The sequence below is a fragment of the Lampetra planeri genome, chromosome 51 (assembly GCF_965212315.1).
Source record: "Lampetra planeri chromosome 51, kcLamPlan1.2.h2, whole genome shotgun sequence".
Taxonomy (NCBI): domain Eukaryota; kingdom Metazoa; phylum Chordata; class Hyperoartia; order Petromyzontiformes; family Petromyzontidae; genus Lampetra; species Lampetra planeri.
The window spans coordinates 6,510,613-6,537,875 of NC_136157.1; the positions used below are offsets into that span (position 1 = coordinate 6,510,613).

At 51.6% G+C, this 27,263-nt stretch overlaps 1 protein-coding gene across 1 annotated transcript; it reads left to right on the forward strand.

The window, feature by feature from the left end:
- The first annotated feature begins 6,388 nt into the window (after nucleotides 1–6,388).
- LOC144734563 (PDZ domain-containing protein 8-like) lies at nucleotides 6,389–18,534 on the forward strand. The gene is made up of 9 exons (XM_078616810.1): nucleotides 6,389–6,462; nucleotides 6,757–6,973; nucleotides 7,083–7,104; nucleotides 7,338–7,359; nucleotides 8,060–8,464; nucleotides 10,041–10,151; nucleotides 11,722–11,824; nucleotides 12,474–12,636; nucleotides 14,099–18,534. Exons 1-9 carry the CDS (start codon nucleotides 6,389–6,391, stop codon nucleotides 16,453–16,455), a joined length of 3,474 nt encoding a protein of 1,157 aa, XP_078472936.1. The 3' UTR covers nucleotides 16,456–18,534.
- Nucleotides 18,535–27,263: the final 8,729 nt, after the last annotated feature.

Genomic DNA, 27,263 nt, shown 5'->3' on the forward strand with positions numbered 1-27,263 from the left:
CTTCGTTGGATAAAACCTCTTCGGTCCCCGCACGCGCGTCTCGACGGGCCGATCGTGTCACATTCCACGGAAACGGCTGTCTGTCCCTGTGCTTTTTGTTTTCTTACGTGAATCACGATAAAAAGGGGAAATGCTTTCAAAAATAAAATAATATTTTAGGCGTGACATCTGTGTGACTCTCCTTCCGCCAGCAGTGATTAAAAACTCATTTCTTTAGAATCGCTTTTTGTGTGTTTAGTTTGTTCTCTTTCGCCCCTCTTCCCCCTTCCCGGCACCTCCAATTAGCACGGTTGGCTACGTACGGTGCGAAAGAAGTTCAACATACAGACCACATAACCTACATACATAGTGGCGTGAGCCAGCAATTGCAGGGCTGCGCCTTTAACACATTCCTGCGGAGGGAGCTGGTAGGAACGTTGGGTTGCTCGGTCAATGGCCAGGGTCAACGGCGGCGTGGTGTATTCCGCAAATATGGCCGACTGTGAGGGCGGGCACAAGCCGGCGTGAGTAGGTTAAACGTTGAGTATTATAAGGGCACCACGGGTGACCAGCCCCTCCCCACCCAGCCCCACCCCTCCCACCCCCCACCCAGCCCAACCCTCCCCACCCTCCCCCTCCCCACCCAGCCCCTCCCCACCCTCCCCTCCCCACCCAGCCCAACCCTCCCCACCCTCTCCCTCCCCACCCAGCCCAACCCTCCCCACCCTCCCCTTTCCACCCAGCCCCACCCCTCCCATTTTTGGATGCACGACGGACGGACAGAATAATCCCCTGTGGGCTGGTGTAACCAGGCGGTTACTGCCAGTATAACTTTTTTGTTCACAATAACTTTTCAGCATAGGAGGTGGTCAAGCGGCTCCGAAGGAAGGAATCGCAGAGTGGCCGAGCCGGCAGCCACGCTGAGGTCTTCAGTTTTTCGATCCAGCCACGGCCTACAGTGAGGGGAAAAAAATTAACCCGTAAAAACAAAGTTTTTCACTATAAATCCTTTATATGCGTGGCGGCTAGAGTCCTCTCGTCCTCTGGCTTGAGATGGCTGCCACCAATGGGTCAGATGATTGCCTGCCACCATTAAGCAATTGGTAATTAAATATTTAAAAAAATTCCCTAAAAAGTGTAAAGTTATGGAAAAAAATTTTCACGAAAATAAATTGTCACGCACAACGAGTCTGTGTGCAAAATGTCAGCTCGATTGGATCACGGGAAGTGGGTTAAAAAACGACCGAAATATTTGCACGGTCGTAAGCGCGCAAGCAAGTGAATTTAATATAAAGGATTTAAAAAGTATTTGATCCCCTGCTGATTTTGTACGTTTGCCCACTGACAAAGAAATGATCATTCTATAATTTTAATGGTAGGTTTATTTGAACAGTGAGAGACAGAATAACAACAACAAAAATCCAGAAAAACGCATGTCAAAAATGTTATAAATTGATTATGCATTTTAATGAGGGAAATAAGTATTTAACAAAACCAAAAAACTTTTCAAAATTTGAAGTATTGATGACGGTCTGTGCCCAGTGTGGTGTTGGGCTACTGGTGATTTTGAACGCACAGCAGCCTCTCGATTATCTGCGCTAATGACGGTGATAATTCAAATTCGAGAATGATCCAAAAATGTCACCATTTTCCGCGGATCTCTATGCTAAAAACCACTGATATAGGTATAGATCATGTTTATGTTAAGAAATTAGAGTTTGTTAATCAACAAAGCAAACATTTGATCGATGATGATAAGACTTCCCCGGCTCCCGCCCAGCAGAAGACTCGGCCCAGTAAGTGGACAGCAGCAGAGCCACGTCAATCAACGCCAAACAAACTCCGCCCACTGTTGTAAAGATCTGGCAACTACTGTACTGTAGGGGCGATCACGTGGATTTCGGATTAACCGGAGCAACATATTTCTTCGGTTTAAGCATGTGACTTGTAATAAACATTTACAAGAATAACAATGTCCAACTGTTCATAGATTTTTTTTTTCGGCTCAAGGGAAAATTCACGAGTTCGTGAATTCATGTCGAAATCTCAGGTGCGCGGAATCTAGAAACGGGGCTAAGGTTTGACCGTCTCAGGATGAGATGAAGCACCTCCTGTGTGATTATTCTCACTCCTCTTAACTATACAACTCAATCGGAAGGTGATTTTGAGAAAGGTACGATAATTGTTATTTTTATATATATAATGTCAAGTGTCATTTCCTGGTATAGGGACTTATTGATGATGACTTATTGATGATAACTTATTGATGATGACTCGACTATTATTATCGATTAGTATTGACTGGTGAATGATGATGACTTTTTGATGACTTAATAATGACTGATTATTGAGAATTACAATTCAGCACCCACTCTATAGCCCAGACCCACAATTCAGCACCCACTCTATAGCCCAGACCCACAATTCAGAACCCACTCTATAGCCCAGACCCACAATTCAGAACCCACTCTACAGCCCAGAACCACAATTCAGAACCCACTCTATAGCCCAGACCCACAATTCAGAACCCACTCTATAGCCCAGACCCACAATTCAGCACCCACTCTATAGCCCAGACCCACAATTCAGCACCCACTCTATAGCCCAGACCCACAATTCAGAACCCACTCTACAGCCCAGACCCACAATTCAGCACCCACTCTACAGCCCAGACCCACAATTCAGAACCCACTCTACAGCCCAGACCCACAATTCAGAACCCACTCTAGAGCCCAGACCAACAATTCAGCATCCACTCTATAGCCCAGACCAACAATTCAGCACCCACTCTAGAGCCCAGACCCACAATTCAGCATCCACTCTATAGCCCAGACCAACAATTCAGCACCCACTCTAGAGCCCAGACCCACAATTCAACACCCACTCTATAGCCCAGACCCACAATTCAGCATCCACTCTATAGCCCAGACCCACAATTCAACACCCACTCTATAGCCCAGACCCACAATTCAACACCCACTCTATAGCCCAGACCCACAATTCAACACCCACTCTATAGCCCAGACCAACAATTCAGCACCCACTCTAGAGCCCAGACCCACAATTCAGCATCCACTCTATAGCCCAGACCCACAATTCAGCACCCACTCTATAGCCCAGACCAACAATTCAGCACCCACTCTATAGCCCAGACCCACAATTCAGCACCCACTCTATAGCCCAGACCCACAATTCAACACCCACTCTATAGCCCAGACCAACAATTCAGCACCCACTCTATAGCCCAGACCCACAATTCAACACCCACTCTATAGCCCAGACCCACAATTTAACACCCACTCTATAGCCCAGACCCACAATTCAGCACCCACTCTATAGCCCAGACCAACAATTCAGCACCCACTCTATAGCCCAGACCCACAACTCAGCACCCACTCTAGAGCCCAGACCAACAATTCAACACCCACTCTATAGCCCAGACCCACAATTCAACACCCACTCTATAGCCCAGACCCACAATTCAACACCCACTCTATAGCCCAGACCCACAATTCAACACCCACTCTATAGCCCAGACCAACAATTCAGCACCCACTCTAGAGCCCAGACCCACAATTCAGCATCCACTCTATAGCCCAGACCAACAATTCAGCACCCACTCTATAGCCCAGACCCACAATTCAACACCCACTCTATAGCCCAGACCCACAATTCAGCATCCACTCTATAACCCAGACCCAGAACTCAGCACCCACTCTAGAGCCCAGACCCAGAACTCAGCACCCACTCTAGAGCCCAGACCCACAATTCAGCACCCACTCTAGAGCCCAGACCCACAATTCAGCACCCACTCTAGAGCCCAGACCCACAATTCAGCACCCACTCTATAGCCCAGACCCAGAACTCAGCATCCACTCTATAGCCCAGACCCAGAACTCAGCACCCACTCTAGAGCCCAGACCCACAATTCAGCACCCACTCTATAGCCCAGACCCACAATTCAGCACCCACTCTAGAGCCCAGACCCAGAACTCAGCACCCACTCTATAGCCCAGACCCAGAACTCAGCACCCACTCTATAGCCCAGACCCACAACTCAGCACCCACTCTAGAGCCCAGACCCACAATTCAGCACCCACTCTATAGCCCAGAAACATAAATCATCACCCACTCTATAGCCCAGAACCATAAATCATCACCCACTCTAGAGCCCAAACGCACAATTCAACCCACTCTATAGCCCAGACCTAGAACTCATCAACCACAGATAAGGGATAGGGCTGGTGGGGGTACGGTATCCGCAAGCAAGGGGTTTCCCTGAGACTCCTGAGAGTAAACAGAAGCTGAGAGGGGTAAATCGACGCGGACTCTTGCAGAACGAATCCGGGTAGCGAGCGGCGGTAATTCAACACGATCCCTCGTTCAGCAGGTGTCGCGATTCGATTCCGATTTCGATCACGATTCCTGCTTCCCCATCGGTTCCCGGGGTTTGTGGAATCGATGGGTCCTGCTTGGTTTCAATGAGGGACGTTACGATTCCTCGATTGACATTAATCGAATGGTAGTTGCGATAATCGATTACACGGATGAGTCCAGCAACAATTAACTTTGATTCATGAATCTCCCCGCACAAGAAGCGCTCACAAGAGTTTTTGCCGTCGCATCTCCACCTCTAATCTTAAGGGACGAGACGGGTGGACTTCTCCACAAATGTGGCCGTCCGCCTGATGAAGCTGGTTGCAATTACTGACGAAACGTCGTAGCTCAGACTTGTAAATGTTGAGTTGAAGCTTTCGTGACTGCATAGGATTCATATTCTTGGTTCTTTCGGTAAAGCCACGTTGAAGGGAAATAATAAAATAATAAGCACATTCCTGCGGAGGGAGCTGGTAGGAACGTTGAGTTGCTCGGTCAATGGCCAGGGTCAACGGCGGCGTGGTGTATTCCGCAAATATGCCCGACTGTGAGGGCGGGAACAAGCCGGCGTGAGTAGGTTAAACGTTGAGTTTTATAAGGGCACCACGGGGTGACCAGCCCCTCCTCACCCAGCCCCACCCAGCCCACCCAGCCTCTCCCCACCCTCACCACCCAGCCCCTCCCCACCCACCCCACCCAGCCTCTCACCACACAGCCACTCCCCACCCCTCCCCTCCCAGCCCCTCCCCACTCCTCCCACCCAGCCCAACCAGGCCCTCCCCACCCTCCCCACCGAGCCTCTCCCCACCCTCCCCACCCTCCCCACCCAGCCCCTCCCCACTCCTCCCACCCAGCCCCTCCCCACCCAGCCCCTCCCTGCACGACGGACACAATAATCCCCTGTGGGCTGGTGTAACCAGGAGGTTCCCACCAGTAAAAACCTCTTATGGATGATCGTGTGTGAGAGTAGCCGCAATGGGTTTAGTTAAAATCGATTCTTCGAATTGAATAAGATCGATTTTGGAATCGAATTTGATGGCGAACGAATGATTCGATACGCTGCGTTCGATTCACAACCACTATCGATTCTGCATTCACCGCAATAGTCTAATGAGGAATCGATCCAAAATTAACTTTTCTATGAATTGGAATCGCCATCAAGGCGTCGCAACATCAGCCGGAGGAGCGTGCCGAGTGAACGCGGGGCGCGTCACCCTCCTCACCTCGTCACCCTCCTCACCTCGTCACCCTCCTCACCTCGTCACCCTCCTCACCTCGTCACCCTCCTCACCTCGTCCACCTCCTCACCTCGTCCACCTCCTCACCTCGTCCCCCTCACTCCCCTTCACTCTCGCCTCCTCACTCTCGCACGCACCTCACACTCGTAGCCACATCTCCCCTCGTCATCCCCTCCTCCTCTCGTTCTCTGCACTCGTCCCCTCGTCTCCTCACTCCTCCCCCCCCCCGTCTCCCCCCTCGCACCTCACCCCCCCCTCACCTCACCCCCCCCCTCACCTCACCCCCCCCTCACCTCACCCCCCCCTCACCTCACCCCCCTCACCTCACCCCCTCACCTCACCCCCTCACCTCACCCCCTCACCTCACCCCCTCCCCCCCCCCGTCTCCCCCCTCGCACCTCACCCCCCCCTCACCTCACCCCCCCCCCCTCACCCCCCCCCCTCACCTCACCCCCCTCACCTCACCCCCTCACCTCACCCCCTCACCTCACCCCCCTCCCCCCCCCCGTCTCCCCCCTCGCACCTCACCCCCCCCTCACCTCACCCCCCCCCCTCACCCCCCCCCTCACCTCACCCCCCTCACCTCACCCCCTCACCTCACCCCCTCACCTCACCCGTCTCCCCCCTCGCCCCCCCCCTCACCCCCCCTCACCTCCCCCCCCCGTCTTTCCCCTCGCCCCCCCCCCTCACCCCCCCCTCACCTCCCCCCCTCTCCCCCCCCCCTCACCTCCCCCTCGTCCCCATCTCCTGCCTCTGGCTCCCTCCACGCCCCGGCTCCCACGCAGCAGGAGGCGATGTTGGGAGTCGCCATCCTCACCGCGCTGCTCGCCAGCATCGCGACCGTCGCCATCCAGCTCCTCCTGCTGCTGCGCTTCCTCTCATCATCATCATCCACCTCATCATCCACCTCATCATCATCCACCTACCCACCACGTGGTGCCGTCACCACTCGTCACCCGCGATTGCTTTCCTTACTCCGCGGCGCGGGCACTTCCCCATCCACCACCTCCACCTCCACCCCGCTCTCATCAACCTCCTCCACCACCACCACCTCATCCTCCACTTCCACATCATCAGCAGCATCAGCATCATCATCAGCATCATCAGCACCACCCCCATCCCCGTACGAGGCGTGCCGCTGCTTGAACGCGCTGTTGCTCAGCGTCTTCTCCGAGCTGCGCGGCTCTGCCGATCTGCGCGCGTGGGTCACGCGCAAGATCCACGTGGAGATGCTCGAGCTGCTGCAGTCGCGCACCGCGGGACGCGTGGTGGAGGGACTCAGTCTCAGGGACGTCTCCCTCGGAGACGCGCTGCCCGTGTTCCACGGCGTGCGCACCGTGCTGCCCTCCTCGTGCAGGGGGAACGCCGCTGGGCAGCAGGTGAGGGGTGGTGTTGTTGTTGGTGGTGTTGTTGTTGTTGGTGGTGGTGGTGTTGTTGCGCGCTGCCCGTCTTCCACGGCGTGCGCACCGTGCTGCCCTCCTCGTGCAGAGGGAACGCCGCTGGGCAGCAGGTGAGGGGTGGTGTTGTTGGTGGTGGTGGTGTTGTTGTTGTTGATGATGTTGTTGCGCGCTGCCCGTCTTCCACGGCGTGCGCACCGTGCTGCCGTCCAGGGGGAACGCAGCTGAGCAGGTGAGGGTGATGTTGTTGTTGGTGATGATGTTGGTGCTGTTGTTGTTGATGATGTTGTTGTTGTTGCGTGCTGCCCGTGTTCCACGGCGTGCGCACCGTGCTGCCCTCGTGCAGGGGGAACGCAGCTGGGCAGCAGGTGAGGGGTGGTGTTGTTGTTGGTGGTGGTGTTGTTGTTGTTGATGATGTTGTTGCGCGCTGCCCGTCTTCCACGGCGTGCGCACCGTGCTGCCCTCGTCCAGAGGGAACGCCGCAGGGCAGGTGAGGGGTGGTGTTGGTGCTGTTGGTGCTGTTGATGATGTTGTTGTTTTGTTGTTGTTGTTGTTGGTGCTGTTGTTGTTGGTGCTGTTGTTTTTGATGATGTTGTTGCGCGCTGCCCGTGTTCCACGGCGTGCGCACCGTGCTGACACCCCCTCCTCCTCCAGGGGGAACGCAGCTGGGCAGCAGATGAGGGGTGATGTTGTTGTTGGTATTGCTGCTGTTGATGCTGCTGCTGCTACTGTTGCTATTGTTGGTGCTGTTGTTGTTGCTGCTGTAGCTGTTGTTGTTGCTGTTGTTGCTGTTGTTGTTGATGTTGATGCTGTTGCTGTTGTTGCTGCTGCCCACCGCACAACTGCCCCGCGCAGCCACCGCCTGTCGCTCGCCACCTGCCCCGCTACTACCTGCCCCTCGCCGTCACCTGCCCCACGCCATGATGAGTTTGGACTTTTTTCTTCTTCCAGGGCAAGTGGGTGCAGGATGAAGCTTCTTGTCTGTTAAGTTGGGTACCGACTCCACGCTGAGCCTGGCTGGTCTGCGAATAACCGCCGATAAAGCAAAACGAACATCGCTTGATGGAGCTGCCCTTCCGTTTGTCCGTCCGTTACGGGGGTTGTGTGTGTGGGGGGGGTACGAACCAAGGCGGGCGACGAGACCGCAGCCGAACTACCGGACGAGCTCGAACTGGAGGCGGACGTGGAGTACACGGGCGGCTGCTACGTCTGCGTCCACGCCGAGCTGGTGTTCGGCAAACGCGCCGAGCTGTTCGTGCGAATCGCGCGCGTCCGCGGACCCCTGCGGGTGCGGGTGACGCGCGCGCCGCCCCTCGCCCACTGGAGCTTCGCGTTCACGCGCGACCCGCGGGCCGAGCTCGAGGTGCGATCCCGCTACGAGGGCCGCCCCATGCCGCAGCTCACCACCGTCATCGTTAACCAGATCAAGAAGGTGCTGCGGCGAAAGCACACGCTGCCCAGCTACAAGATCAGGTGCGTGCAGTGCCTACATAGGAGGGAGGAGGGCAGGAAAGCAAGTGGGTTCAACTTCTTGGTTCTTTCGGTAAAGCCACGTTGAAGGGAAATAATAAAATAATAAACACATTCCTGCGGAGGGAGCTGGTAGGAACGTTGGATTGCTCGGTCAATGGCCAAGGTCAACGGCGGCGTGGTGTATTCCGCAAATATGGCCGACTGTGAGGGCGGGCACAAGCCGGCGTGAGTAGGTTAAACGTTGAGTTTTATAAGGGCACCACGGGGTGACCAGCCCCTCCCCACCCAGCCCCACCCCTCCCACCCCCCACCCAGCCCCACCCTCCCCATCCAGCCCCTCCCCACCCAGCCCCTCCCCACCCAGCCCCACCCCTCCCACCCCCCCACCCAGCCCCACCCTCCTCACCCAACCCCACCCCTCCCACCCCCCACCCAGCCCCACCCACAACGCAAGCAGCCGTCCTCGGGTGAAGAACAGGTCTGTCGGAAAGTCGTGAGAATTTTATTTTATTACGTTTTAGTTTTATAATTTCCCTTCTACGTGACTTTACCGAAAGAACCAAGCAGATGAATCCCTGCAGTCACGGAAGCTTTGAATCGAAAAAAAAAAAGCAAGTGGGTTGTTTACCAATCCGACGTATGTACAGAGGAGGAGTTCGGTTAGCAACCCACGTGTTTTTACCGCCGTCTGTTAGGATACTTCTCGCCCCAGCGGGTAAGGAGTTTCGCACGCAGTGATCTCTGCGTGATTCCCCAACCCCCCACCTCCATGAAGGTTGGATCGTGGGTGCGCGTCACCACGCCCACGTGTAAGCTGGGACAATCTGCGTACGGCTTTACACCGTGTGCCGGGATTTGTCATCGGCTGTCGGCCAACTCTGCGGTGGATGCGTCCCGTAAATAATCCAAAGGCGGAAAACATAGCGCCTGTGCGATAGCGTCTTGTGTGATATGAATTACTCCGATTCCAAGTGCACTGACTACGTGCACTGCTGGTCATGCATGCTAATGACGGTATAGCCCACTACTGGATGAATGCTGATAATTGTTTTTTTTTACCCTTTTATCTGGCAACAAAACTGACACCTTTTTTTTACAAGGAGTCATGTTTGCATTGACCACAATACCTGAAGTCGGAATGCAAACAAAAAACATAACTCTGATAATGTATGCACTGTCCTTGAAATTGATTGGTCCACACCCGAGACAGCTTTCCTTAGAGCCTAGTCTCACATGGTGTTGGACCAGATGACGCCAAAAGGCGCACAACTCAAAGACAATGCACCATCAGAGTATGAGAGCTCGGGGTAAGCATTTACACCATTGGAACCTCCTTTGCCAGTAGTTGTTTTTTTACCCTTTTTTCTGGCAACAAAACTGACCATACTTCACCACGTTGGTGCTGGTAAATGTTGATGGGGACGAGGTGCCGAGGACTGGTTTCAGATCTATCTTGCTCGCCGATGATGGTGTGAGCACCGTCCAGGAATCAATCTCGGATCGACAACATTCGTACCGATGTGCATGTGAAACTAGTTTACGCTTGACACATTTTTCTTTCGCGTTTTCTGCGTAGGTACAAGCCGTTCTTCCCATCGCATGTTCAGGGCGACGGCGTCGGTGCGAGTCTTCCGATGGCCGAGCTCAAACGAGGGACTCTGAAAGTTCAACTCGTAGGATGCAGCAGGTAACCACTTGGGGTGTAAAAAAAAAAAAAATCGGCAACCCGCTTCGTTTATTTAACACGCTTCAACGTCATAGGAAGTTCAAGTTAATTTATTAGGTATAGCCCTGTGAGGGCTCTTGAATTGGGTGCAACCGCAACAAACAACAAGTATAACCCATAAAAACAAAGTTTTTCACTATAAATCCTTTATATGCGTGGCGGCTAGAGTCCTCTCGTCCTCTGGCTTGAGATGGCTGCCACCTATGGGTCAGATGATTGCATTGCACCATTAAGCAATTGGTAATTAAATATAATATTTTAGTCCTAAAAAGTGTAACATTTTGGAAAAAAAATGTTCACGAACATTAATTGTCACGCACAACGAGTCTGTGTGGAAAATGTCAGCTCGATTGGATCACGGGAAGTGGGTTAAAAAACGACCGAAAGATTTGCACGGTCCTAAGCAAGCAAGCGAACTTAATATAAAGGATTTAAAAAAACAAAAACATGAACAAAAAAACATCTTAAAGTGAAGGAAGTGGCATGGCTGCCGACAAGGAACAGTCGGTTATGCAGGAGGTTGTGGGTTCGATCCCACCCTGACGCCTATTGTATATCTGGAGGGTATGCGTGTTCTCCCCGTGGTTGTGTGGATTTTTCTCCGGGTCCTCCGTTTTTTTTCACACCACATTTTAGAATCAACATCGCACGTTTAGACTATTTGGCTGCTATTAATTTCCGTGCAATGATAAGCCCACTTCGTTGGGCTATTATTTGTGATAACCAGGTCGCTTCTGAAAAATAGCTGCGTAGCTAAGTGGGCCTTACCTGGTGAAATAAAAACTAGTTTCTAGATTTGAAGCTTTCGTGACTGCAAGAATTCATACTCTTAGGGTTTTTTTCTGGAAAGTCACTTAGGTAAAAAATATCACGACGTTTCGGAGGCAACACAAGCTTCCGTCTTCAGGTGTGACTTTACCGAAAAAATTTAAGAGTATGAATTCTTGCAGTCACGAAAGCTTCAGATCTAGAATTAATACCCTCTGCGGGGAGGAATTTCACCTCCACCTGAACACGGAAGCTTGTGTTGCCTCCGAAACGTCGTGATATTTTTTTTACCGATGTGACTTTACCGAAAAAACCTAAATAAAAAAATAGTTCAGTGTGGCTGATCACCCCCTACTCTTGGGTTCTTTCGGTAAAGTCACGTAGGTGAAAATAAAGAATAAAGAATAAAATAACTAGATTAAATCACGACGTTTCGGAGGCAACGCAAGCTTCCGTCATCAGGTGGGACAACCACAGCAAAAAACTGAATTACTGTACACACAGCAAAAACAGAATTACTGTCCACACAGCAAAAAACAGAATTATTGTAATTCAGTTTTTTGCTGTGGTTGTCCCACCTGATGACGGAAGCTTGTGTTGCCTCCAAAACGTCGTGATTTAATAAAGTTATTTTTATTCTTTATTTTCATTCTTTATTTTCACCTACGTGACTTTACCGAAAGAACCAAAGAGTTATGGATCCTTGCAGTCACGAAAACTTAAAATCTAGAATTGATCGCCCCCTTTTCTCCCTTTGCTCCAGACTCCTCTTGCCGACCGCGCCAGACAAAGAGACCGACGTTTACTGCAGCCTGGAGCTGGCGACCACCAAGTGTACAGGAGGTGTGAGGTTCCTCTTCATTGAGGTGTGTATTCCCTTTCGTTTATCTCGAAACCTTCCACATATATATGGATATCTATCTATAGATATAAAATTCCACTTCCTATTGAACCACAAGGCCTTCTGGGAGAGCATAAGGTTCAGTAGCATTGGTTCGACACAAACAAAAGTCTGGACCGGTTTTGATCATCATTGTCTCATCAGCCACACTTGCTTGAACCATTTCTGGTGAACTGGCAAATGTCAACGGCAAAGGCCCGCTCTCTAACATGTGTGGGTCTCTCTCTGAAGTATATGTACATCTTGTAAATCTATTTATCTGTACAGCCTTTTGGATGAGGGCCTCCCCATGCCATGCAGGTCATGGGGGTTATTTGACCATATTTCACCACGCCGGTTGGCGTAGATTGGCACATGCGGGGAGCACAGGTGTGTGCATAATCTATTCTGTCTTTTAATTTTTATCTAGTTGAAAATACGTAGTTTATACAACGCTCACCATCAATACCATAGGTCTCTGGTTCCTTGCAGGCAACTTGAGCCCTGAGTCAACTCCGTACGGGAATTACGCAAAAGTCGGTGCTGCGACTGTTAAGGTTGCCGGCAATAATTGAGCGCGTGTACAAGGACGTGTCTGTGGCTTTTTTTCTCTCCTTTTTCTCACGTTCACGCAGATACAAATATCGAAAGGGACCTCGCCGCTCATAGGGCTCACGTTCCGCCAGATCTCCGTGCCGGACGGAGATCCGGACCTTGTGGTGGTCTCCACGGTGGTTCCCAACACGCCGGCCGCGGGCGCCGACGTTCGCAAGGACGATCGCGTCGTGTCCATCGCAGGTCCGGTGTTTTTGTCGCTCTGTCGGGTACCGCCCTTCAATTCATTCGCGACCAGCCGCTCCCCCGTTGTTGACATCATCTCTCCGACGGCGTCATTGTCGTGAACGTGGCCGCCGCGGCCTCAGCGCTACGGCCGCTCTCTCATCGTCGCTCTGTCATTTACAATCTGAGTATGACGTTTCGCAAGTAATTACAACTAGCATCATAAGGTGGACAGACAGATTTGTGTCGGAACGTTGTGGCTTTGCTCTCCAACACACCGGTGTGCTGTACTAGTAACAAATTGGCATGTTCTGTTTACGTGACAAACATTTTTCTTGGTTCTTTCGGTAAAGTCACGTAGAATGGAAATAATAAAATAATAAAATATGTTTTATTTTTATCATTTTTTTATTTCCATTCTACGTGATTTTACTGAAAGAACCAAGAAGATGAATCCCTGCAGTCACGAAAGCTTTAAATCGTGACAAACCTTACTAATCGGCTGTGTCGGGTGGTGGCGGGTTTAATAACACTTTTATATATTTACACGATCTCACCCAAAAACACCTGTGTTATGGACATGGCAGTGTTTACGGGTGGCGAGATGTTAACTCCCCCGCCTGGTATGTCGAAGGCCGCGGGCTTGTTCCCAACTGTGACAGCCGTATACGTGGAGTTTGCGGTGTCTCAAATCCCTGTGGTCGTGTGGAATTTTCTCCGTGCCCTCCGGTTTTTCCCTCCATGTAGACTCACCGTCGCCACGCGTGTAGAGCAATTGGCTGCGATAAATGTCCACGCGACGATATGCTACTTCGTCAAGCGCTCATTTGTGATACCCAGGTGGTTTCTGATAAAAGAGCTGCGCATAGCTAAGTGGGCCTTACCTGGTAAAATACAACGTAGTTGAATGTTTTCGTTTTTTTAGTTAACAATTAATAATTATTAATAACTTCATCCTTAGACCTCCTTTGCCAGTACCAAAATATATTAATAGGGTTTTTCCCCTTTTTTCTGGCAAAAAAATTGAAACCTTTTTACAAGAATTCGTGTCTGCATTAACCACAACACTTGCAGTCAAATGCAAACAAAAAACACTCTATGATAATATATGCATTGTCCTTGAAACCAAATGGTCCATACCAAGGGACGGCTTTCTTTTGAGCCTCGACCCAATTGGGTTTTCTTGCTGTGGATTTCACACCTGATGACGATTGCTTGCGTTGCAGTCGAAACGTGAGAATTTAATTGTTTAATATTTTTATTATTTTATTATTTCCCTTCTACGTGACTTTACCGAAAGAACCAAGAATATTGCGGTTAATGCAGACATGAATCCTCGTAAAAAAGTTTCGGTTTTGTTGCCAGAAAAAAGGGGAAAAACCCCTATTATTATATTTTATTATTCGTAATAACTTTCCACGCTGCCAAAACGTTGCTCCCGTGAAACACGAACACCTTGCCTCCCGACGTGCTTCTGCAGGTCACAACGTCTACTCCCTGGTGCACGCCGGAAAGCTGCTCGCTTCGGCCGACCCTGTCCGGATCGTGTTGCAACGGGAAGAACTGCCCACCGGCGCCGTCTACTCGAGCCACCCGCCAGCGGGAGCTTCGCTGTCGGCGCCGCCGGTGGCGTCGGCATCCGCGACAAAAAACCTCCCGGTCGACGACCCTGCCAACCCCGATTCGGACTTCGAGGACCTCTGCTTGGCGGCGACGAACGAAGCGCAGGCGGCAGACGAGGCTCCGCGTTTGGCTGCGGGCGGCTTCAAACAGTCGCCGGCTCCTCCGGCTCCTGCCGGTGCCGCCGCCGTTGCCGCCGCAAAGAACGCCTCCCCGGGAGGTTCTCCGTCGCATTCCGCTAAACCGAGGGAAGGAGCGGCGGCCTACTGCTCGAAGGCCGCCAAAGCGAGCGACGGCTGCGCTGCCGAGTGCCCGAGGGCTCCCGCGGACGCAAACACGTCCGAGTCTCAAGACGCAAGCGGCGCGAGCGGCCCCGTCAAACCGCCCGTGCCGCCGAGGCCCAAGGACAAGCCGGAATCCGCCCCCGACGCCGACGCCGGCGGTCCCTCGGCGGCAAGGCCGACGAAAGGCTTCGCGGAGCAGGCGGCGAAAGCGGCGGCGGCCAAGGCGGACGCCGCCGGCGCAGACGAAGCGCAGTCGGCCAGGGCGACCGGCAGGGCGGACGAGTGGACGTCCACCAAGGCGGCCTACGGCAACAACGCCTGCGCCTGGACCGACGAAGCCGCCGACTGCGCCGAGTTGCAGGTGGAGGGCCACCACAAGTACCTGAACGTGCTGGTGTGGTGCCAGGAGCGCGCGGCGGCCCCGGGGGCCCGGCCAGCCTGCGCCACCGCCACGTGCGCGGGCCACGCGAGCGTCGGCGTGGACGAGATCGTGTCCGAGTGCCTCGACACGGGCTCACTGCAGTTCTATCGCACTTACCTGCTGCGTCCGCCGGACCCCAAGCCGGCCGCCCTGCTCTGTCGGCCGCAGTTCAAGCAGCTGGCGTCGCACAAGGGGTTCAACGAGGAGCTGTGCTTCGGCGAGGTCACTCTGCACTTTTCGCACACCTACACCGATGACTTCAAAGGGGCGTCGGCGGGGCCAAAGGCAGTGTCGAAGACGCGCAGGACGGGATCGCCGGACAACGACGCCTCGGATTCGGAGAGGGACGACGGCGCCTTGCGAACCAGGGAGGCGTCGAAGCACGACTTCAAGGACGCGCTCTTTCAAAATCCGACCAACTGCGACTACTGCAAGAACCAAATCTGGACCAATTCGGCATCCAGGTGCAGCAGCTGCGCCTACGTCTGCCACAAGAAATGCCGCGAGAAGTACCAGACGGAGAAGCCGCGGTGCTCGCGCGACGGCGCGGGCCCGAGGGCCCGGCAGGCGGACCGGCAGCGGCCCCAGAGCATGCACAAGGCGGCGGCGCTCGCTCGCAACCTCATCCCCTACGCCCGCAAACGCCTGCAGCTGCGCCCGGGAGCCAAGCGGACCGGTGATGACGGGCCGCCCGAGACGGCTCACGGCGTCGTCTGCGAAACCGACGGCGCCGGCGGCGGCGCGGACGAGGGTTGCGACGCGGCGGACAGGACGTGCCGGGGGTCGGCGGGCGCCAACCGCGGCGGCCTGCACGACAGCGTCTTCGTGGCGGTGAAGGAAATCGGGCGGGCGCTCTACCGGGACCTCCCGAGCGCCGAGCGGCAGCAGAAGCTCGAGCTGATGCTGGAGAAGCTGCAGTGCGAGATCGAGGCCGAGCTGGAGAGGAACAGCGCGCTCAAGCAAGACCTGGCGGCGGCGGCGGCTTCGGCCGAGCCGGCTCGCGCCACGGCCGAGCTGATCGCCGTAGAGGTGAGGAAGTCCAACGAGCGGCTGCAGGCGCTCACCCTGCTCATGCTGCACTACCGCGCGGGCCTCGAAGACCTGGAGCTAGCGCAGGTTGACCCCCCAGAGGCGGCGCCGGAGCTCGCGGCTCACTCGGAGGAGCGGGAGGAGCGGCGGGGGGGAAACCCGCGGCTCTCGGACGGCAAGGCGGAAGAAGGCGGCGGGCGTGAGTCAGCCCGTTGCGGTGATCTCGGCGGCAAGGCCCGTTGCGCAGAAGCCAGCGACGCGCTTCCGCAGGGCCCGCGTGCGGACGTCGCGTGCGCTACTGCTGCTGCTGCTGCGACCGAGCAAGAAGAAGGTGGTGGTGGTGACGACGATCAGATTTCGTTGGAGCGCGTTGATGTCGAAGCGGATGTTGAAACATCCGCCGCGGATCAAAGACTTGAAGGAACCGAAGAAGAGGCATCCGAGTTGGAGGTCGGCGATGATACCGACTGCGAGAAAACTTGAAAGTCAACGCGGGAGACGAATCTATCGTAGGCTTATCCGGTTCACTTGTAAAACAAGGGTTTAAATAATTTCAGATTCTTACTGTGCACAGGGACTCCTCTACTTAGAAACTTTCAGAGATACGAATAAACCAGTGGTCTGTGCGGACCGAGAGCCGTAAGTTCAACCGCCGCGCAATAGATGGCGGTGGTGGCATCTCCATCTGCAGAACGTGAACAACCAGTGGCATCTACATCTACAAAAGATGATACAACTTTTAAAGCCATTTCCCGTGTTTGTATAGTACACGCCGTAGAGCGTGTTTGGAATCGACAGGAGTAAAGTTGGACTTGCGAACAAATTGACTTACGAACAGACCTCTGGAACCGAACTCGTTTGTAAGTAGAAGAGTCACTATATTTGGAATGGAAACAACGAGGTTTATTTCGGTCGATTGCTTACAAATGTAATTGGGAATTTTTATTTTAATATCGCACAAAGTTAAGACGCTGAACGGCAGAGGTCGCAAACGGGTTTTGATTCCTTACCCATACCCGGCCGCACCAGGGTCGCAAATGGGTACCCGTACCCGGCCGGGTAGGGTACGGGTACCCGATACCCGGCCGGGTACGGGTAGCCGGGTATCGGGTCGGGTACGGGTATCGGGTACCCGATTGCGACCTCTGGGATGAAGCCATATTGTAGGCGCGGGTGGGTTGATTCTAGGAACTTGAATTGTGAGAAGAGACAAGACGTTGGGAAATGAGTGACAAACGGTTACTCACCAGTGACTCACGGCATACCCGTACCCGTACCCGGCCGCACCAGGGTCGCAAACGGGTACCTGTACCCGGCCGGGTACGGGTAGCCGGGTATCGGGTAGGGTACGGGTATCGGGTACCCGATTACGACCTCTGCTGAACGGCGAGCAAAAGCCTTGTGGAATTTGCCCGCTAGCTGCTTCTCAAGCGAGCGCAGAAACTTCAAGCACCAGTGCGCACTCCCAGTCTAGTACCATACCATAGCATTGGCTTGCAGATTCCAGAAGTGTTTTATTTAAATGTTTATGTTTTTTGTATAATTATTATAATATTAGAAAGCTATATATAACATTTACAAGCCGTAAGCGCGCTACGTTCGGCGTGACTATAATTAACTTAGTTTTGTTGAGGAAACGGAAAAAGAGCTGTATAGTGGTGGGTGGGCCTTACCTGGTAAAATAAAAATTAACCCGTAAAAACAAAGTTTTTCACTATAAATCCTTTATATGCGTGGCGGCTAGAGTCCTCTCGTCCTCTGGCTTGAGATGGCTGCCACCTATGGGTCAGATGATTGTCTGCCACCATTAAGCAATTGGTAATTAAATATTTAAAACATTTTCCCTAAACAGTGTAAAATTTTGGAAAAAAATTTTCACGAAATTAATTGTCACGCACAACGAGTCTGTGTGCAAAATGTCAGCTCGATTGGATCACGGGAAGTGGGTTAAAAAACGACCGAAAGATTTGCACGGTCGTAAGCAAGCAAGCACGCAATCAAGCAAGTGAACTTAATATAAAGGATTTAAAAATAGTTCATATATATAGAGTTGGGGGGGGTGATAGCCCCACCCCAGAATGTTGTGGGCAACACTGTATGATCGTTCAATAATCCCAAACCCAGTGCAGCTTTACTTCTACACACGTGGGAACTCTCTTCACTCTGCATCATTCCAAGGACACTTTGCACTTTAGTCCGAAATTACAGATAATTAATTTCTTCAGAACTGCTTTTTGCGTTTAGTGCTGTTATCCCCCCCCCCCTCTCCCCTCAACGTACATTCATACAAACCACACGGGCTGCAGGAAAATGAAGGTAAATTCAGTAGAAATGAATGGTTCAAGATGAACTGACTTTTTGAATGTGTCATATCAATGCAGCGACAGATACGGGAGATGGCATCTCGCCGCCACAAGCTGCAGAAGAGATCACAGTTCTCCCGTATTTCTCTCGAGTGGCCGAGTAAACCTTCATGCAGTGTGGGTGGCACTTTCCCAGACATTCCGCTGTGTGGCGATCAAACCCGATGCATATTATTTATCTTCTCAGAGCTGAAATTCGGTACAAATTCAATACAAAACAGAAAGTAGAAAGTGGGCAATACGCCACAGTCGGATCGGCAGGTCAGTCGCGTTGCGAGGGGTGGGAAGTGTTGGGTACTCTTCCCAAGATGTCCAGCCAGCGTGGAAGAATACCCTCCTAGAGTGCTTCTCCTTAGAGAGGTGCCTCTCGCAGATGCCCCTTCCGCCGGCAGTGGCGTGAGCGGGCAATTGGCACGCGACGACGTGGGCTTTTGTCAGAAGACGACGCCGCAGGGATTTTACGAGTCCGCCCGGGAGCGGACGATTCGCTGTGGTTGGTGGCGAGTGTGGGGAAATCCATTTGGTGGCCTCGGTGGGAGTTAAAACACATTCCTGCAGAGGGAGCTGGTAGGAACGTTGGGTTGCTCGGTCAATGGCCAGGGTCAACGGCGGCGTGGGGTATTCCGCAAATATGGCTTGACTGTGAGGGCGGGCACAAGCCGGCGTGAGTAGGTTAAACGTTGAGTTTTATAAGGGCACCACGGGGTGACCAGCTCCGCCCCTTTCAGCCCCTCCCCTCCCACCCCCCACCCAGCCCCACCCTCCCCACCCAGCCCCTCCCCACCCAGCCCCTCCCCACCCAGCCCCTCCCCACCCTTCCCTCTCCACCCAGCCCCACCCCTCCCACCCCCCACCCAGCCCCACCCCCCCACCCAGCCCCACCCTCCCCACCCAGACCCTTCCCACCCAGCCCCTCCCCACCCTCCCCACCCAGCCCCTCCCTACACGACGGACGGACGGACACAATAATCCCCTGTGGGCTGGTGTAACCAGGAGGGTTCCTACCAGTACTATCGATCTGTGATGACCGGCAGCTTTTGGCTGGCCATCGCGCAGAGACGGTTGCTGTCATCGCGCGGCGCTTTCGAACGTGCTTCTGCGGCCGTCTGGAACGCTCTTCCCTTCCGATATTAGGAAGCCACTGGAGCTATGCACTTTTTAAATCTTGATTTTTATGTTTGGTTTGTTGTCCTTCCACCGCACCACCGATTTAGCAGGGTTGACTATGTACGGTGCGAGAGAAATGCAACGTACATTCTGAATGCATCCGATTGGTGTTGAATCGCTGTTGTCAAAGTCCATAAGACGTGTAATATGATTTAAACTGTGGCTAAGCTGGCCACCAACGTATGATTTTAAACTGTGGTATGTTTAAGTCTTGTGGTTTTTTTTTAGTTTAGCTGTTTATATGTTATGCAAGCATAAACTCCCCATTTCAAATATATGCCTGTATACGCTGCGGTTAAACGTGCCGAAATGTGTTCAAATGTCACGTGGTGAGCGGTATTGTGCGACTCCTCCACTGCAATTGTGATCCCATTCCTAACGGGGTTCGGGAAAATCGTGGCTAAAAAATTGGGGGGGAGGGTGGTGGTGGTCTGGGGAGTCTTGACTGGCCTTGCCAAATGTATGACCCGTGCAATGGCCATACGTTGCAATGGCAATTCTGGTTGACGGTAGCCGGCTCGTACCCGGGTCGACCACTTGGTCCTTTCCGATAAGAACCACCAGCAGTACTCTCATGGGAGGCTCTTGGTCTATCACTCGGACTACAGACACCGCTATGAATCAGACTGCTGGGACTATCACAGCGAGCCACTCCTGACTACTACCTGGACCACCTGGACTACCTCTGGGACCAGTAGAACTACCACCCGAAGCACTGAACTCCCCCCCCCACCCTTCCCAAGCCCACTCGTGTATACCACTGTGGCTACCACCGTGACCCACCAGAATCACTACTTAAGACTACAACACGGACCACTTTGTCTGTCAGTACTGCCACGTGGACCACCAGTACTACCAGACGGTCGGACGGACACACAGACTGACCGATGCTCTCCCCGTGTGGACGCGTGCGAACGAACCAACGTGGGATTCGCCCGCGGGATAATCGCGGTATCTGCGGGAATCGTTCGGGGCGGGAGTCCCACGGCCGTCGCGTCGACCGATGCCGTCGAAGTCATTCGGAAACCCGCAAGCGGTGAACCTCTTCGCTTGAACGTTTCCCCGAGGATGAACACACTCTGCTTCAATTTATTTCATTCCGCCCCCCCCACCCCCACCGGCTATCTTAAAACGGTGATTGTACGTATGTAGCCATTTGTTTTGCCGACTCAATTTTTTTTTCTGGGTGTGAGCATCGTTGGTGGTCATCCCTTTGTCGTGGTCAATACGACCAGTATCAATAAACCACGAGTAATAAATGTCTCGGTTGGGGGTTTTTTTTCGGTCTTGCAATTCAGTTTCGTGTGACCCGTTAGCTTCGCACGGATTGCGTTAGTTGAAGGGTCACTTAGGAAAGGCCGTTTTGAGGTGTAAGGACTTACACCCCGGACGTCCCCGCTGGACAAATATACGACAATCCTCGATGGAACGTCCGTACCCAAGAGGGAATTTCCTTGAGATTGATGATCGCTTCGTGGGGAACACATCCTCCGCAAAACCCGGAGACTGCCCCAGAGGAGGCGGCGGTCTCGAGCGAACTGAAAGAGAGCCGCTGGCTGACCGAGCTGCGGCCCATTGGACGCGGCTCGTTGCGGTAACGAGAATAATCATTTATACTGGTAGGAACCTCCTGGTTACACCAGCCCACAGGGGATTATTCTGTCCGTCCGTCTGTCGTGCATCCAAAAATGGGAGGGGTGGGGCTGGGTGGAGAGCAGAGGTCGCAACCGGGTACCCGTACCCTACCCGATACCCGGCTACCCGTACCCGTTTGCGACCCTGGTGCGGCCGGGTACGGGTAAGCCGTGAGTCACTGGTGAGTCACCGTTTGTCACTCATTTCCCAACGTCTTGTCTCTTCTCACAATTCAAGTTCCTAGAATCAACCCACCCGCGCCTGCAACATGGCTTCATCCCAGAGGTCGCAATTGGGTACCCGATACCCTACCCGTACCCGGCTGGGTACGGGTAGCCGGGTATCGGGTAGGGTACGGGTACCCATTTGCGACCCTGGTGCGGCCGGGTACGGGTAAGGAATCAAAACCCGTTTGCGACCTCTGGTGGAGAGGGGAGAGTGGGGAGGGTGGGGCTGGGTGGGGAGGGGCTGGTCACCCCGTGGTGCCCTTATAACACTCAACGTTTAACCTACTCACGCCGGCTTGTGCCCGCCCTCACAGTCGGCCATATTTGCGGAATACACCACGTTGACCCTGGCCATTGACCGAGCAACCCAACGTTCCTACCAGCTCCCTCCGCAGGAATGTGTTTTGTAAGGAGCCTACCACTCATGTCTCAAGGCGCCTTGTAAGAATAAGGACAAGGAAAGGGCCACCGGAGACGGAGAAGCTAAATACAATAAACCGACCTAAGAAGATGTTTAAGACGAGACTTGAAAAGTATCCACGCTGTCGGATGGACAAATTTCCAACGATCGGGAATTCCACAAGCGTGGCACGCAGACCCAGCAGCAGCAGCAACGCCGCTGCACGAGAACTGCCGAAGACGAGAGCGGGAGCCTCCCCATCTCGTGATGGAGGAAAGTTCCATCCTGTCCACGGTCGACCCCTTGGATGGAGGAGGAAGCCTGCAAAGGACGACAAACCCAGCGTCACGCGTGTCTTGTGGTGGAACGTCCGTCGCCGGTGCAGAGGCTGGCCTGCGAAACGTTTACAAGTGTGCCGCTACTGCTGTGTTCTTGTTTTTATTTACACGCTTTTATTTTTTAAATCCTTTATATTAAGTTCACTTGCTTGCTTGCTTGCGCGCTTACGACCGTGTAAATCTTTCGGTCGTTTTTTAACCCACTTCCCGTGATCCAATCGAGCTGACATTTTGCACACAGACTCGTTGTGCGCGACAATTTATTTTCGTGAAAATGTTTTTCCATAACTTTACACTTTTTAGGAATTTTTTTTATATTTAATTACCAATTGCTTAATGGTGGCAGGCAATCATCTGACCCATAGGTGGCAGCCATCTCAAGCCAGAGGACGAGAGGACGCTAGCCGCCACGCATATAAAGGATTTATAGTGAAAAACGTAGTTTTTACGGGTTAATTTTTTTTTATTTCACTCAATTCGTCTGTTGTATCCTCAAAAAAGAAATATTGTAACTAAATTGTACCCACTTTCCCAATGTGCTATCTACTGCAAACTTGAAATAGCTATGTCAGGGGTCTGCAACCTTTAAGACATAAAGAGCCACTTGGACCCGTTTCCGAAGGAAAAAATAAACTGGGAGCCGCAAAACCATTGCAACATTTAAAACAAATATAACACTGCATATATTGTTTCTTACCTTATTGCTATATACAGGATCGTGCAGTCAGCCGTCAATCTGAATAAAAAAAGGACTTTTTCACTTAACAATGTAAAATATATTTTTGCAAATTAATAGCTAAATTACCTGGTTAATGGGATTTTTGCTCCTGAACCTCAGTGCACAGTGTCTGCACATCAGGGCTGTAAGACGTCACCTTCATTTTCACACAGGCTTGCAAGCTGTCATCTGTGAGGCGTGATCGATGTTTGTTTTTAATATAGTTCATGTTGGAGAAGACCTGCTCACATACATATGTGGAGCCGAAGATCGACAGGACTCCAAATGCATACTTTTTCATGTTTATATAAGTGTTGGGGATGGCATTCCATGTTTCGAATACAAGTTTGTCCTGTTTGGGAAGGTTTTCAATATCACTCCATTTATGATTCTGAGCCAGAATGGCCTTCTGACGGGCAACATCCTCAAGAGTAGCGGTCAAGCATTTGAACTTGGACACCCATATATCTTTGTCGGCTATATCGGCCAGTTCCATCTCAAGATCAGGTTGACTTACACCTGCAAATGCAGTCATATTCAATAGGGATGGATCGATCGCCAGGGGAGTGACAGGGAAGGATAATGTCGTTTTTTCCTCTCTGAACTCACAGAATCGTTTCCCAAACGAACTTTGCATTGTGGTGATTGCAGACTTGAAATATTCCAAATTTATCGTATCATGACTTTGTTTGAACTCTCTCAAAGAGGGAAAGTGAGACAGTGTACCTCTCTGTAAATCTTTGACAAACACTGTCAAACTTGCGCTCGAATGCCAAAACCTCCTCCAGCATGTGCAGGGCTGTGCCTCCTTTCCCCTGAAGGGTTGTATTTAGCGTGTTTAGATGTGCTGTCATGTCCACCATAAAATGTAATTTTTCCAGCCACTCTGGCTGTTCCAGCTCAGCAAAGGTGAGCTCTTTGCTGCCCAGGAAGGTTTTTACTTCTTCCAAACATGTGACAAAGCAACGGCAACGTTATTGCCTGTCACCGGGCGGGCAGTGTGGAGCGGAGCGGCGACCTGTCAGCAGCGGCAACGCCAGAGCAGGTGTCACAGTGCGCCTCCTCCCCTCGCTAGCATCCGCCCCGGAGCCGCGGTCAAGGTTCAAAAGAGCCGCATGCGGCTCCGGAGCCGCAGGTTGCCGACCCCTGAGCTATGTCATACTGATGACAACACGATATTCTATCATAAAAAATCCAAAACATATTTTTTAACATTTGACACGCTTTTATTTTAATTGCTGTGTGTTGTACCCAAAAATCTTGTAACTAAATTTAAACCGTATTCCCAATGTCGTATCGACTGCAAACTTCGTATAGCTATGTCATACTGATGACAATACTATATTCTATCATAAAAAAAATTAATAAAAATATTTTAAACAATCTTTTTAACGGCTCTAATTATCCACGCTCAACTGACGTTGCCTGTAAATCTCCACGTGGTCCCTTACGTCACGACAAGCCTCAGGGAGCCACGCCCAGGGGCGGGGGGTGTGGCAGGAGGAGAGGGGCGATGGGGGAAGGGGGCAGGGGGAGGGGCAGCTCGGGCAGTACATTTCATGAAAGCGTGCTTTTAAAAAAAGTATTTTAAAATATTTTATTGTTATTGCTGCTGTCGCAATGTTACTACAGCACAATTGTGCTATTCGTGGAATTTATGGGATGAAATTGTATTGATCTGCAACGCACGCCTGGCATTGTAACACCCCATTCGCAACCCCCGTTGTGTTATAGATTGGGCCATTGAGGCAGATTGTTTTTTTTCTGAGATTAATTTAAGTGACCTTGTCGATTTATTTCACACAGCGGCGGCGGGACGTGCTTTTGCCACAAGGCCCCCTGCTGAAAGTCGACTTGATGTTTCTATTTTTCACAGAATGCAAATCAACTGACTTGCATCCCACTGGGATATTTGCACAGCGCTGGTGTACGGTGATTTTTCTGCAATATTTTGCTGTCTTTTCTTGGATTTTCTGTTTGCACATAGTCACTTTAAGATGTTTTCTTGTTCATGTTTTTTGTTTGTTGCGGTTGCACCCGATTCAAGAGCCGAATGGCTCACAGGGCTATACCTAATAAATGAACTTTGAACTTTATCTTATTTTTAAATTGCTACTATGGGATGTTTGTGTCGGCAATGCTGACCAGACTGCATCTCTAAACTAAACAAAAACACTAAACTTTATTTTATTTTGCCAGGGATCACCCACCAAGCTGTCAAGCTGTATTTGCAGAAGCGACCTGGCCACAAATGAAAGCTCAACGAAGTGGCTTGTCACGTGTGTCAATTTATAACAGCAGCCAAACACTCGAAACGCGTGATGTTGATTCCAAATGTGGAGGGGGGGGGGAAACCCAGAGGACCCGGAGAAAAATCCACGCGACCACGGGGAGAGAGACACGCAAACTCCAAATATACAGCAGGCATCGTCAGCGTCCACGTGGCATATCACATTCACGTCGCGTTACTCAACATCACCCTCCGATTTGCACGGTTGGTTATGTACAGCGCAAAAGGAGTTTAACATACATACAGGATCGAACCCACGGCCCTCTTGCACCGCAGGCGAGAGAGATAACATCTCCCAGCCACCGTGGCGCCCACAGTCGAAGCTACACTCGAGGATCTGTGAATGACTACGCACACTACGCTTCCTTCTAAAGCCACATTTAGACATGCCACCGTGCAGGTGTTTACAATGTATCCAAAACATCAACATGTACCCACGTTCCCATATAGAATGCGAGCAAAGATGCAGTTGATGAACCTCCGGGAGTAGTACTTTTGTAATGAAAAATAAGAATAGGTTTTACCCTATGAGACCTCCTTTACCAGTGGCAAAATATAGTAATAGGTTTTAACCCTTTCAACTGGTACAAAAACTGACACCTTTATACAAGGCATCATGTTTGCAATAACCGCAACACAAGCAGTCAAAATGCAAACCAAAAGAAACAACTCTGATAATGATAATGATATGCACTGTCCTTGAAGTTGATTGGTCCACACCCGAGACAGCTTTTCTTAGAGCCTAGTCTCCATTGGTGTTGGACCAGATGACGCCTATTACTATAGGTTTTACCCTGTCTGCCAATGAAAGGGTAAAAATTATTCTTACTTTTTGTACTTTGATACTGGCAAAAAGGTCCCATAATAGTTCTGTAATGTCAACTTCCAGATGCTGCTCTGTAGCATGATTGCAAAAAAGTCATTAACAGTGGCATATTAAACTTTATTAGTATTTCTGCATAATAAAAAAGCTGTAAATGTTCACAGTGAAGCCATTGTGTGTGCGTGTGTGCTGTGCGTGATGTGTGGGTGGGTGTGTGCGTGATGTGTGGGTGTGTGTGTGTCATGTGTGTGTCTTATGTGTGATGTGAGTGTGATGTGTGTGCGTGAAATGTGCGTCGTGTGTGATGTGTGTGTGTGTACGTGTGAATTCGATTCCTGCTCACGGCCAAAACCAGTGACGATCATCTGAACCGGTCCTGGGCCTCCCCTAGGTCGACTCAGTTAATTCGTGTACCCACAACAATTGCACTGGGTTTACTCTCCAACACACAAGCGGTGTGCTGTACTCGTAACGAATTGCCACGTTTTGTTTACGTGACAAACCTTACTAATTGGCCGTGTCGGGTGGTGGCGGGTTTAGCGACACATTTATATTCACGCAATCTAACCTCCCAAAAAAACCCCTCTTATTACACAAAGAAGGGGGTCTTCGTGCGCGTGTGTCTTACACGTGCCGTCCGCACGGGCTGACAGGATACGGGGGCAACGCAAGTCCGTCATTGTAACTTGATTATTTTATTCTTTGGTTCTTTCGGTAAAGTCACGTATAAAGATAAAATAATAAATTAAATAATAGCATACTACGACGTTTCGATTGCAACACAAGCAATCATCATCAGGTATAAAAGAAATAGCAACAAAAATCTAACCAGAAAACTATAGACAGACATATAAGCAGACAGATATCACAAACATACACAGAGAGAGAACACGTATCGACACAAAGAGAGAGGGATCGTCTCTGTGACGAGGGCTTAAATATAGAGAGGGGGCGGGGGCGGAGAGAGGGAGGGGCAGATAAAAAATTAGCATGTCAATGAGTGGACGACGACGTGGTACGGTACGCAAGCTTGAAATTTAGGAGAAAGACACACTAAAATTAAATAACCTAGCAACCTCTTGCCCGGTTAACAAATCGCACAGCGTACACCCAACCACGGAAGGTGAAAATAAACGAAAAATTCGCCCGAGTGTTGAGTCTGGTTACTGCTTCCTCTTAGGAACACGCCGGCGTCGCGGATGCGAAATCGACGATGGTAAGTGATGATGAATGGGGGCGAATGAATGGGGTTGATGAGCGAGAGACGTCTCGTGCGAATGTGAAGATGGGAAAGTGACGGTGGTGGGTCTGAGGTGGAGATTGAGGGGTT

Bases quoted from the DNA above. Each gene is read 5' to 3' on its own strand.
- LOC144734563 (XM_078616810.1), top strand. From the start codon at position 6,389: ATGTTGGGAGTCGCCATCCTCACCGCGCTGCTCGCCAGCATCGCGACC. The intron at 6,974-7,082 runs GTGAGGGGTGGT...CTCCTCGTGCAG, and splicing joins GGAACGCCGCTGGGCAGCAG to AGGGAACGCCGCTGGGCAGC. The intron at 10,152-11,721 runs GTAACCACTTGG...CCTTTGCTCCAG, and splicing joins CAACTCGTAGGATGCAGCAG to ACTCCTCTTGCCGACCGCGC.